This window comes from Otolemur garnettii, unplaced genomic scaffold (genome assembly GCF_000181295.1).
Source record: "Otolemur garnettii isolate 467f Iridium unplaced genomic scaffold, OtoGar3 scaffold00051, whole genome shotgun sequence".
In the NCBI taxonomy this organism is placed as follows: domain Eukaryota; kingdom Metazoa; phylum Chordata; class Mammalia; order Primates; family Galagidae; genus Otolemur; species Otolemur garnettii.
Window position 1 is genome coordinate 5,270,385 of NW_003852446.1, and position 13,572 is coordinate 5,283,956.

Sequence of the window (13,572 nt, forward strand, 5' to 3'; positions counted from 1 at the left end):
AAAAAAAAAAAAAATAAAAATAAAAACAGGAGTGAAAAAAGGAAAAAATAGCAAATTTTGTTATATATATTTTGCCATAATTCAGGGCTGGTTCTTTCCTATTGAAAGGAAGTTGGGTTCTGCCACTAGGGGACATCACTCTGCCTCTCTTAGTGATGACAGGGCCATGACTGCCAAAGACTATTCCAGCACTTTGAATCCAGGGACCAACCAATATGTGAGAGGCAGAAGGACCCATCACCTGTCTCCCCACATAAAAGCATATCCCACCAGAAAGGCAAAATATCAGGGGAGCCAAACTCCATAAGAAACAAGCGTAACAACTTAGTGCCCACCTCTCCCCAGTTTAAAGACCTAGGTATCAACAGAAGAAGAGCAACAGTTGTAATAAGACACTCTCCACTCCAAGAACAAAATGGTGAAAGACAGTGCCAAAGACTCCTGCTCTCTAATGACTTCTAGGTTCATTCATAAAATGAAGACTGTGGCAACAGAAGAAAACCTTATGTTGCAGAAGGGCTGCCACTGAAGTATGGAAATGACGCTCCAACCATCTGTGTTATTAAGATGCTGAGGTGCCCTCAGCACAGGCTTCCTCAACCTTGGCATGGCTGACTTTTGGGGCCAGATAACTCTGTTGTAAGGGATTGTCCTGTGCAGCGTAGGACATTTAGTAGTGTCCCCGACCTCTGCTCACTAGATGTCAGTAGACTGACCCCTTTCCCCTAGCTGTAACAAGCAAAAGTGTCTCTAGACACTGCCAAGTGTTCCCTTCTAAAAGAGGGGAAACTCCCAGTTGAAATCCACTGCCAGAATTTCCTATCTTGAAATTTACTATTCTTTGTTGAAGAAGCCATGTGACATGTGTGGCATCGCTCTTCTCACCTACTGTGGTGTGGGCCACCATAAACTGTCAGCAAACAGACCTTGTCAACATGCTCTGCCCAGGGAACTTTACAGTCACACTCACTCCTGGCAGCCCATAGCCTCATAGAATCACAAGTAGTAACCAAACTTGGGTGAAAGGGTTATTCATTCATTCATTAGCATATGGTGCTTCCTGCATGCCAGGCAATGTGCCAGGGCAATGGAATTGGCAGTTGGAGACCAGTTGGAGATGAACAGGCTTAATACAAGATGAAGTGTTGTATAGCATACCTTTGGAGCAGGCTTCAAAAAATGAACAAGGGGTACAGTAGGCTGAATAATGGGCCCCCAAAGATGTCCACATCCTAATCCCCAGAACCTGTGTATATGTTCCCTTACACGACAAAAGGGACTTTGCAAGTGTGATTAAGTTAAGACTATTGAGAATGGAAGGACATCCTGGATTGCCTACTTGGGCACAATGTAAAACAACCATTTTCATAAAAGCAATGCAGGCAGTGCTGCGGAAGCTAGAAGGAGATGTGTGATCAGAAGCCGGGATTGGAGTGACACATTCAGGAGTTAAGGAAACACAGGCAGCCTCTAGAAGCTAGACAAGGTAAGGAAATGGATTCCTCCAGAAGGAATGCAGCCCTGCTGCCACCTTGATATCGACCTAATAAAACCCATTTTGAACTTCTGACCCCCGGATAAGAGTATACTTCTGTGTTGTTTCAAGCCACTAGGTTTGTAGTAATTGGTTACAATAACAATAGGAAACTAATAAGGGTAGGTCACAAGGCTGAGAAGAGAATGACATCCATTCCCCACTGAGGGAACTAGGTGGTCGAAGACTAAAACATGGAATGAGAGAAGGCGTTTATCAGGTGGCTGCTGAGCTTCATCAAGGCTCCACTAAGACGTTCAGGCTCTAAGCATTTGCAGAAGGGTAGACACATGGGGCCAATTCCAGAAACATTTGGCCTTGATGTAGATTGGGAGGGGCTGGGAAAGGGGAGAGGCAATGGAACAAGAGGAAAGGCACACAGCAGCATGCCTATGGATGTGACAGCAAAGATAGGAATACCCTCAACACAATGGGAAGGAAGAGAGGACTGCTGAGCCTAGCTTGCAACATGCTTGGTTTCAGGTGTCTAGGACACACCTACATGAAGTGAGTGGGAGATTATGAATTATAATCCTGACAGGCCATTGCTGGCTTGGAAGATGGAGGAAGAGGCTACAAGCCAAGGAATGCAAGCAGACGCTGGAAGCTGGGAAAGGCAATGACAAGGATTGTCTCCCAAAGCCTCCAGAAAGAATTTGGCCCTGTTGACATCTTGATTTTAGCCTAACGACAGATAAACTTGTGATGTCTTAAGGCACCAATTTCGTGTTAGTTACAGCAGCAATAACAAATTAATATAGGTACCAGGTATGGAAAATCATGAACAAATATCAAAAACCAGAATAATGCTAACAGTATACTCTAAAGTCACTTCTAAAGAGGATGGAGAGAGGCTCGGCGCCTATAGCTCAACCGGCTAAGGCACCAGCCACGTACACCTAAGGTGGCGGGTTCGAATCCCCAGCCCGGACCCGCCAAACAACAATGATGGCTGCAACCAAAAAATAGCCGGGCATTGTGGTGGGCACCTGTGGTCCCAGCTACTTGGGAGGCGGAGGCAGGAGACTCGCTTGAGCCCAGGAGCTGGAGGTTGCTGTGAGCTGTAATGCCACGGCACTCTACCCAGGGGGACAGCTTGAGGCTCTGTCTCAAAAAAAAAAAAAAGAGGATGGAGAGAAAAGATGGTGGGGGGCTGTGTGATACTCTGGTAGAAATCTCAGACACTAACACTGAGATCAGCTGGTTAGTGCCATTATGTGCAGGTGTTGGAGGTCTGGCTTAGACTGGATTCATGAAAGAACCCACACTATACTTCCTTAACTCCATAAGAAGTTTGTTTGAACTAGGGATATGTTTTTCTCTAAGGTCATGTGTCACTTATAACAGCATCTTGCTTTATGAACAAAGTGCCTTGTATGCCCCAATGAACCATGAGCTCTGGACCTGGGCTTTACCATCTGTAAGGCAAGGAGTTTCTACACTTGACCCTGCATCAGAACCACCTGGAGGCTCATTAAAATGAAAATTACTGGACAGGCACAGTGGCTCCTTCCGGTAATTCTAGCACTCAGAGAAGCCAAGGTGGGGGGATTGCTTGAGCTCACAAGAGTTTGAGAACAGCCTGAGCAAGAGACCCTATCTCTACTAAAAACAGAAAGAAAAAAAAAACTAGCCTAACATAGTGGTGAAAGCCTATAGTCCCAGCTTCCCAGCTACTAGGAGGCTAAGACAAGAGGACTGCTCAAGCCCAAGAGTTTGAGGTTCCTGTGAGCTATGATACCACAAGACTCTACCCAGGGTGACAGAATGAGACTCTATCTTAAAATAAATAAATAAGTAAACAAAATGCAGATTGCTGGGCCCCACCCCAGAGTTCCTGATTCATTAGATCCACTGAGATAAACCCAGAGAATTTTATATCTCTAAAGGAATCCCAGCCGAAGCTGATGCTGCCCATCTGGGCACCACACTCTGAGAACCAATACATTAGAGGTTCTCCTTCTCTAACACTAAAGATTCTAGTATTTTCCTGGTTTGCATCTTTCCCATCGAGAGCCCAACTTCTGTTACTCTCTCTTCCATTGGTATAATACTTCAGTTCCTCATTTTGCTTAATGCTGAGCACAGTTCAGAGTAAAGCGGGCTCATATTAAGAAAGTAGCCTCAGGAATGGGTGAGTGGTTAAGTCTCAGTTGGTCTTACTCTTATTGGCTTCTGCCTTGGAATCTATCAACTACTCCTAATGGGTGATTGGTATCAACCTCCCCCCCCCACACTTCTGCTTTGGACTCTACCAGCTACTTATAATGGGTTAGTGGTTTAGTATCAGTTGGTATCACCCTTCTTCTGCCTTCACTTTACCAACTAATCCTATTGGGTGGTTGTCCTAGTCTCAATTGGTATCCCTGTTCTTCCCCTCACCCCACTGCCTTGGATTCTACCAACTACTCCTAATGGGTGATTGGTTGTCCCCCTCCCTTCTGCCTTGGACTCTACCAACTACTCCTAAGGAGTGATTGGTTTACTCTCAGTTGGTATCACCCTTCCTCTCCTACCCCCCCCCAACCTTCTGCCTTGGACTCTACCAACTACTTCTAATGGGTGATTGGTTGGTATCACCCTTCTTCCTCCTCCTCTTCTGTATTGGACTCTACCAACTACTCCTAATGGGTGATTGGTTGAGTCTCAGTTGGTATCACCCTTCTTCCACCCCGCTTCTGCCTTGGAGTGTACCAACTACTCCTAATGGGTGACTGGTTGCCTAATGGTTTAGTCTCAGTTGGTATCACCCTTCTTCCCTTCTGCCTTGGACTTTACCAACTACTCCTAATGGGTGACTGGTTGTCCTTGTCTCAGTTGGTATCCCCCTTTCCACCACCCCCCTTCTGCCTTGGACTCTACCAACTACTTTTTTTTTTTTTTTTTTGCCTCAAGCTGACGCCCTGGGTAGAGTGCAGTGGCATCACAGCTCATAGCAACCTCCAACACTTGGGCTCAAGCAATTCTCCTGCCTCCACCTTGGACTCTACCAACTACTTCTAATCGGTGATTGGTTGGTATCACCCTTCTTCCTCCCTCTCTTCTGTATTGGACTCTACCAACTACTCCTAATGGGTGATTGGTTGCCCTAGTCTCAGTTGGTATCACCCTTCTTCCACCCCACTTCTGCCTTGGAGTGTACCAACTACTCCTAATGGGTGACTGGTTGTCCTTGTCTCAGTTGGTATCCCCCTTTCCACCCCCTCTTCTGCCTTGGACTCTACCAACTACTTTTTTTTTTTTTTGCCTCAAGCTGACGCCCTGGGTAGAGTGCAGTGGCATTGTTGGAGGAAGACGAGGCCCAATGGAGAGAAAGAGCACCTAAACACCATAGTTATAAGAGGAAGGGCTTTATTCATCCGCCAGGAGCTTACAGCATAGAAGATTTCCGAATGGCCACGATCAGACTGGCTTGCTCTTTCCCTTTTTATTGACAGTCAAAAAGTTCCACCCCACAGGCACCCTTCCCATTGGCCAGTTTGAATCAAGTGGGAGATGCTACTCCAGCCCCTACAGAACTACAGCATTTCACAGCACTTGGAAATTTCCAAGTTCCAGAGAGTTAAGCCTATAAATTCCCAAGAGCTGAGTCACCATAAAAATGGCCCTGCAGGTGCATCCTCGTGGTCTACCTGAGAAGACCTGTTCTCCCAGACCTCACCCCTCTCCGGTATCTTCTCTCAGCATCACAGCTCATAGCAACCTCCAACTCCTGGGCTCTAGCAATTCTGCCTCCACCTCCCAAGTAGTTGGGACTACAGGCGCCCACCACAACACCCAGATATATATATATTTTTTTTTTCTTTTTTTTTTTTTGGTTGCAGCCGTCGTTGTTTGGCAGGCCTGGGCTAGATTCGAATCCACGAGCTCAGGTGTATGTGTCTGGCACCTTAGCTGCTTGAGCCACAGATGTGGAGCCTCTACCAACTACTTTTAATAGTCTTTAGTCTCAGTTGGTATCACCCTTCTTCCCTGCCACTGCTGCCTTGGACTGTACCACCTACTCCTAATGGGTGATTGGATTAGTCCCAGTTGATATCACCCTTCTTCCTCCCAGCTTCTGCCTTAGACACTACTAACTACTAATGGGTGATAGGTTGTCCTAATCTCAGTTGGTATCACCCTTTCCCACCCCTGATTGGTTTAGTCTCATTTGGTATCACCCTTCTTTCCCACCCCCTCCGCTTCTGCCAAGAAAAAGATATATTAAAAAATAAAAATAAAAATAAGTAGCTTCAAAATATACCTAGAAAGCTGTTCTCCTCCCTCATTGCCTCCTATTCCCTACTCATCACGTAGTTAACTCAGAGGAGAAAGAGCAGACCTGCCGGTGGGGCACTCACTGCTGGGCCTGAGTGTCCTATTCAACAGAAAATGTCCCCAGAACTCCAACATCAGGCAAGGCCACTCTGTGACCAGAAGACCAAACCTGACCCCTTCATGATCATGTCTGAACACGGACAAAACATGAACCCGGTCCACACCACAAATGTGACCAAACATCCCCCAATCCTGGCTAATAAAACCGACTGCTTCTGCTTTTCCAACCTGGCTGCAGCCTGGCTCTAATTTTCTCTGCTATTAAAGAACATTTGTTAAGACACCCAGTGACAGAATTACCCTGGCAGCATTCAAGCCAGAGCAACTCCGGCTTCCTTAACCACTGTCTAAAACCACTGACACAGGTGCAAGTCCTCTAAGTCGTGCTTTCTCAAACCTTCTTGAGATACTCCAACCCCTGGTTCCCATGGTTTCTGTTCTCCCTCTCTGCAAAGAGGAAACCTAGCTTGTTCGATTCCAGGTGTGTGGCTAGAGGGTAGTGATGACTTACACTCAACATTCAGATTTTTGCTCAACCACAGTGTCCTCAAAGACATTGTCCCTACCCCTCTCCAGCCTAAGTTAGATGTCCCTTCTCTGCTCTTATTTCATGAGCCCTACCATGGCTTTTAGTTACATATTAGCCATGAGGATCATATTCAAGCCATCCTCCATTAGACTGAGAAGCCCAAGCTGGCAGGTCTGTGTGCACCTGTTCCTAGCACAATGCCTGGCACAATGCAGGCAATCAAAAAATATAGGACAGATGGGTAAAATCACAAATGCTGACCACTGCATGCAGCATATTTTAAAACAACTACAAATACAAGAGCTGATAGCTGAATGTCAGTAATGCAAAATGAACAGAAGCAGTGAGAGAATAATCAACATCTTGCAACCAAGACCACAGCAAGGTTTTGCATGTGACAAACTGGATGGAAGCAGTAACGGTGGTCGGTGGTCGTGTACATTAAAACTGGAAGCCTCTTCTTCCTTTTCTAACTCAAGGCTTTGTTTGTGGAAGGCAACATTATGTTCATTTTAACTTTAGTTCAGCATAAAGCCGTCTACTACTGACATGATACATTGCTAAAAACTGTTCATATTTTGTTGTTACTCTGCAATTCTTTAAACAGAAACAATTTTCTGGGCTTGCAAACCCTTCACTACTCACAGATTTGGGTCATAATAATATTTGTGCAATTGTAATTATAAGAGGCTTTCCCTATGTCTGGCACTGTAGGCATCTCCCAGCAAGTTCAGAGGGCACGTTCTGAAGAGCTTTTGTAAGAGGCTGTTTTGCAATGCACCAACTTAGTTTCAGGGTTAGGGTCAGTTATTTTTCAAATCAAAGACTGTAATATACAATTTAACAGTATTATCCATGAAAAATCATTATCAGACCAGGTAACAATCCAAGTGTATCATAGCCAGGGTTAATGACATGTGCTTGTAGTCCCAGTTACTTGAGAGGCAGAGGTAGGAGGATGGCTTGAACCCAGGAATTTTTTTTTTTTTGCAGTTTTTGGCTGAGGCTGGGTTTGAATCTGCCACCTCCAGCATATGGGGCCGGCCCCCTACTCCTTTGAGCTACAGGCGCCACCCTGAACCCAGGAATTTGAGTCTAGCCTACTCAATATAGCAGGACTTTGTCTCTAAAGAAAAACAAAACAAGATAATTGCATCAAATTGATAAAAAGGATAAATTTTCTGAAAACCAGAGACTTGGGGGGAAGGAGTGTGATTCTACATACACACAACCTCCCCACTATTAGGTCACTCCATTGGAAGGCATATAGACTCAATTGTTAAATATTTCACTTCGTCACAAATACATTGCTGAATATCCATTCAAAAAGAGTGGGTGATCTTTAGCCACAAACTACTACAGGCACCTTAAATCCCACTATAAACATAATGAATCAAGTGACATTCATTTCAATCTTATCACTTCTGAGAATTAACTTCCGAAATAAAGGAAAATCAATTTCTGCCTCCTTCTCCCACCCAATAATGGTTACACTCAGTATAACCGTTATAGTAAAGATGAAGCTTGAAAGGACTATAAGCACTAATTTTCTTAGGAGGTTCTGAAAAATGAAAACAGTTCAGAGCTGAATGATAAACAACAGATCTGTTTTTTTCTTATATGGGACTCAGTCCCCTTGTCACTGGGATATAAAAAGCACATAGACACTGGAGAGGACATTTGGATCTAACTTTTTTGTGTATATAATCTTCCTGGTGACCACCCAAAACAAAAGGTGGGTCACCAAGAGAATTCTTTATTACTTCAGAAGAAATTAATCCGTTACTAAAGTGACCTGTAAGGTTAAAGTATATACTTTTGTCCATGAACGAATAAATCTTATCAGGGGCCAAAGCAAACCAAGAATTTGAGTTAAGTGTTTTGTCTTCCACAGAGTAGGAAGATTTCATACCATTCATTCATTCACTCATGCAACAAATATTTATTTAGGGTGTGCCCTGTGCCAGACACCCCAAAACATAACAAAACAAAACAGTGCTGAGCAAAACACGCAACACAGCACTGCCCCTATGGTCCTAGTGCTTACAGTAGGGAAGATAAGTGTTAAACTCAAATGCATAATACCGCTATGAAAAAAAGGCACTGTATGAGAAAAGGTAACAGGAACTAATTTAGACAGGGGTGCCATGGGAATCTGGGAAGGGCACCGTGAAAAAAGCAACATTTATGCTGAGACGCCATTAGATTACCATCACTTTAGGAAAGAAAACCGTTTTGGCAAATAACCACAAATGGGATTTTAACTTTGCCTGTCAACAACTGATTAGGTTAAACCTCCCCTTTGCCAGTGCTTCTGTCTTCATGGGTTTCCTACGACTGCTCCCCTATCACTATCAAATCCTATTACCTGAACACAGAAAGGTCTCGCTTTATTAATTTATTATAATCTACAGCCTTTCTATGCTTGGCCTAGGGACACACAAAAATAATCTGCCAGAAGCATGAAAAACAGAGGCCAGCTGTCAACAAGAATATTACCTAGGTAGACCAAACATTTAGTAGCCCAGACAATCACCCGCCGTCTGCCCAATAAAGTGCCAGCTCCTCTGGGCAGCAAGGTGGTTCCAATACTCCAGGGTGTATACCAAATGTGACCCAGGAGGTCTAACGGTTAGTTGCCTACTTGGAACTGATGTTTGCTCAGTAAATCAAGGACCGGATCACCACTTACAGTTCTCTGACCCTGCAGACTTAGAAGAGGGTATGGGAAGTGGCCTTTGGGCATCACGGAGTGGAGAGCTTGCCAGGCTGGAGGAAGGCAGGTCAGGGCCAAGAGGAAGGGGGACGCCAAGGGAGGCACGTCAGGAGCTTAAGACCCGGGACGGCGCTCTAAGCTGGGTACTGGGGCGTTTCCCGACGCCCTCCTCCACCCCCATCAGTCCCCCGCAAAAGCAACCCAGCCCCCCAAGACCCCGAGATTCCAGCTTCCCCTGAGGCAGGGCCAAGCTGGCACCGTGAGCCCCGCGCATGGCCGGTGCCCACCAGGTCCGGGTACCCGCGTCTGTAGCGCAGAGGAGGCGAGCTTGGGTGAAAAAAATGGCCAAGACAAAACTCTCCCCGCCCACCCGAAAAACCAACCACACCCCCTGCATCCCTCAGCCCGAGACGCCCGGGGCCAGCCCCCGCGATCCTCCACCCTGGCCCCCGCGGTTCCCATCGGCGCCACGCACGGTCTGGGCAGGGACACCAGCGCAAGTGGGTGTGAAGGGGGTGAGTAAGGCAGACGAGATCGCCCACTGCGGTGTCACACTCCGGGGCCCTACCCCGGGGAGCAGTCCCGGGCTCCGCGGTTCTGGGACGGGAGCGCCGCCCCCAGGCTGAGGTGGGCGCTTGGGCGCGGGCGGCCCCTCACTCACCCATTGGCGTCGAACTCGGCGGGGCCGCCGAGGCAGCGAGAAAGTTGGCGGAGGCGGGCGTGGGGGTCGGGGCGCCGGGATCAGGACGCCGGGATCGGGGCGCACGGGTCTGGACGCGGCGGCGGTTGGGCCGGCTTTTTCCTCAGTGGCGGCGGCGGCGGCTCAGCGCCGCCCGCTGCTGCCTCTGCTGCTGCTGTCGCTGCTGCCCCGGGGCGACTCCTCCTGCTGCTGCTGCATCGCGGCCCGCTGCGCCCGGCTGCGCCGGGTTTCCTGCTCTCCGCGAGTGGAAATTGCGAAAAAAAAAAAAAAGCGCCGCCCAGCCCAGCGCCCGGCAGCCGCGGCCGCGCCGCCCGCTCTCCCCTCCTCCTCACCGCGGCCGCTGCGATGCTCCTGCGGCTCCGCCTGCCGGGGACCCGAGGCCGCCGGAGCGGGGGCGGGGCCAGGGAGGGGCGGGGCCGGGAGGGGCGGGGCCGGGAGCGGCAGGCGCCGGGGGCGTCCCTGCGGCTGAGGCGCTCCTGCACCCGCTCACCGCCGGTCCGGGGGGACAACTCCGCGCCGCTGCCCCTCACCCGCAGCCCTGGGCTAACGCCCCGGGAAATGCCGCGAGACTCCTCGAGACCGGAGAAAATTGAGGGGTCCGTGGGGGTGGGGGAGGGGGCTGGGAGTGGAGGGGCACGTGGAGGAGAAGGGGGCTGACCGGGGGAGGGCGAGGAAGGCGGAGGACGGGCTGGGGGGAGCAGAGACTGTAGACAGGTAAGGAACCGAACACCTGCTGAGGAGGATGGCAAGTGACACCGGGCCGTGAGGCGATCCAGGATAAGGCTTCACAGAGGAGGCTGGTGAGAGGGAAGGAAAAGGGTCCCTGTGAAGGGAGAGAAGCGCTGCGTGCCTTCGCTGCGGCGTAGGAAGGCAGGCGGGCCAGGTGCCGCACCGAGGAGGTGAAGGGATTGAGATGGGAAAGACAGAGGGGGCCGCAGTGGGCCCGGTAGGGCGCATCGCCTGGCACAGACGCTTCTAACCCTGCACGCGCCCTGTGCTTGAGCGAGGGGGTTCATTTGCTCAGGAGATGTTCCCAGGAATCTGCTGAAACAGGACTGGCTCCCTCCCCAACTGGCATCGTTGTGTCATATTGACCCTCAGACATGGACAGCCCACCTTGAGTGAGAGCTAAAATGCCAAGAAGAAATTCGCGGGAATTCGTGGACAGCTCACAAGCTCCTTTTTGGGTCCATTCACCACCACACCTTTCACCATAGATGCTCTGCCTGCCATCACGTTTTTTTTTGTTTGTTTTTTTGGTTTTTTGTTTTTTTTTAACCAGGCAGTTATTTCCCTTTCCCTTTCCCTTTCCACCATCTGGCGGTAGGAAGAGATAATGAAATAGATGGGAGATGTTCAGGCAGAAAGTGAGACAATAGAGAAGTTAGATCAATGGCCCCCCAAAATGGAGGCGGTTGGGGGTTAGTGGGCCCAAAGGTAACAAATAAGAGCTGACCCCCTACCCAATAGAGGGCTGCCTCCGCCGTACCACACCCATGATGGTAAGACAAGTCTTGTAAATTGGTTACATCCTGAGATTTTTGTAGAAAAATGCAGTTATAACTGTCCCATTAGTTTCCTTCTCTTTTTAACCCTCAAAATTAGGGTCTTACCAACAAGGGGTCAGTAGCATTATCTTTCTAAATACTGTTCATGTGCGTCAGAACAATCTAAACAGGAGACAAATCAACAGACAGGTCCATCTATACAGCTGCTGAGATTGAAATATTAACAAGATTGAAATAAATGTCGCACTCCTAAGGAAGGGATTAAAGGAGGCTGATGCAAGAGTGAGAGAGGATACCGGAGAGGGGTGAGGTCTAGGAGAACAGGTCTTCTCAGGGAGACCACGAGGATGCACCTGCAGGGCCATTTTTATGGTGACTCAGCTCTTGGGAATTTATAGGCTTAACGTCCTGGAACTTGGAAATTTCCAAGTTCTGTGAAATCCTGTAGTTCTGTAGGGCTGGAGTAGCATCTCCCACTTGATTCAAACTGGCCAATGGGAAGGGTGCCTGTGGGGTGGAACTTTTGGACTGTCAATAAAAAGGGAAAGACCAAGCCAGTTGGGGAGCGTGGCCATTTGGAAATCTTCTATGCTGTAAGCTCCTGGCGGATGAATAAAGCCCTTCCTCTTATAACTATGGTGTTTGGGTGCTCTCTCTCTCCATTGGGCCTTGTCTTCCTGCAACAAGAGGATCGGTGGTGCCCAAGAGTTTGACATTGCTGTGAGCTATGACGTCCAGCACTCTACAGAGGGCAACAAAGTGAGACTCTGTCTGAAAAAAGAAAAAAAAAAAAGAAACATGGAGATTAGGAATCTAAAGTGTTGAGTAACTGCCATGGACACATGGACATACCTTTTTTTTTTAGACAGAGTCTTACTCGGTTGCCCTGGGCAGAGTGTTGTGGTATGTCATAGCTCTTGGGCTCAAATGATCCTCTTACCTCAGCCACCAGAGTAACTGGGACTACAGGCACTACAGGTATGCACCACTACACCCAGTTAATTTTTCTACTTTTAATAGAGACCGAGTCTCACTCTTGCTCAGGTTGGTCTCAAACTCCTGAGCTCAAGCAATCCATCAGCCTCAGCCTCCCAGAGTGCTAGGATTACAAGTATGAGCCACTGCACCTGCCCTATGGACACACCTTTTGTCCCAGCTACTTGGGAGGCTGAGGTGGGAGGATCGCTGGAGCCCGGAAGTTCTGGGTTGTAGTGTGCTATGCCATGAGTGTCCACACTAAGCTCTGCATCAGTATGGAAACAGGGGTCACCAGGTTGCCTAAGGAGGGGGGAACTGGTCCAGGTCAGAAACTGAGCAGGGCAAAACTCCTGTGCTGATCAGTAGTGGTATCATGACTGTGAATTAGCCAAGGCCATCAGTCTGAGCAACATAGTGAAATCTTGTCTCTACAAAAAATAAAAGAAAAAATTAGCTGACGGTGATGGCAGGGTCACAAAATCCCACTACTCAGGAGGCTAAGGCAGGAGGACAGTTTGAGCCCAGGAATTTGAGGCTACAATAATAAGGTGACCAGATTTTAACATTGTTAAAGCCGGACACCATTGAGGGGGGAGGGCAGGGCCTTAGGGGGCTGGGCCTGATAACAATGCAAACTTTGATAATCAGTTCTCAACAATTATTTGTTATTATTAAAGTTTAATATTATAAAATTAACAAAAATAATATAAAACTCATAACCTGGTGAAATAGCTACATGGCAGCTGAAAACCGTATATTCCCTTCCTGTTCTCCCATGTTCCCTAGCTTGTCATGCATTCTTTCCAAAAATTGGACTTTTTTAAAACACTGGACGCGGGACAAATTGTTAAAAATCAGGACTGTCCCACCAAAAGCGGGATGTCTGGTCACCTTACTCTGGGGGAAGGGGCTACTTGTTTGTTCCAGACAGTTTGGCTCCTTCTGAGCTAATTGTCCTTGCCTAGAAGCAAGGGAGGGAGCAGTCTCCTTCTGATACAGATTCCACCTGGGTGACCTTGCCCTGGAGGGGAGTAGGGAGTTTACATTAGCCTTTTCATTTCCAAATGAAGTTACATTAACCTCTTCATTCCCAAATGGAGTTATATTAACCTTTTCAGCAGTGGAAAACCGTATATTCCCTCCCCATTCTCCCACTGTTCCCTAGCTTGTCGTGCATTCTTTCCAAAAATAGGGACTTTTTTAAAACGCCGCGGGACGCAGAACAAGTTGTTGTTGAAAATCGGGACTGTCCTGCCAAAAGCGGGACGTCTGGTCACCTTATACAAT

At 48.0% G+C, this 13,572-nt stretch overlaps 1 protein-coding gene across 4 annotated transcripts in view; it reads right to left on the bottom strand.

Annotated features, from left to right (window-relative positions):
- The window catches only part of SH3KBP1 (SH3 domain containing kinase binding protein 1), a 357,471-nt gene extending 347,402 nt beyond the window's left edge, over positions 1–10,069 (bottom strand). For all 4 annotated transcript variants that reach the window (XM_023514341.1, XM_003791888.3, XM_023514340.1 and 1 more), the window contains exon 1: positions 9,761–10,069. In XM_023514341.1, the coding sequence (XP_023370109.1) occupies positions 9,761–9,764 (4 nt within the window). In that variant the 5' untranslated portion in view covers positions 9,765–10,069. The remainder of the gene's footprint in view (positions 1–9,760) is intronic.
- Between the last annotated feature and the right edge of the window lie 3,503 nt (positions 10,070–13,572).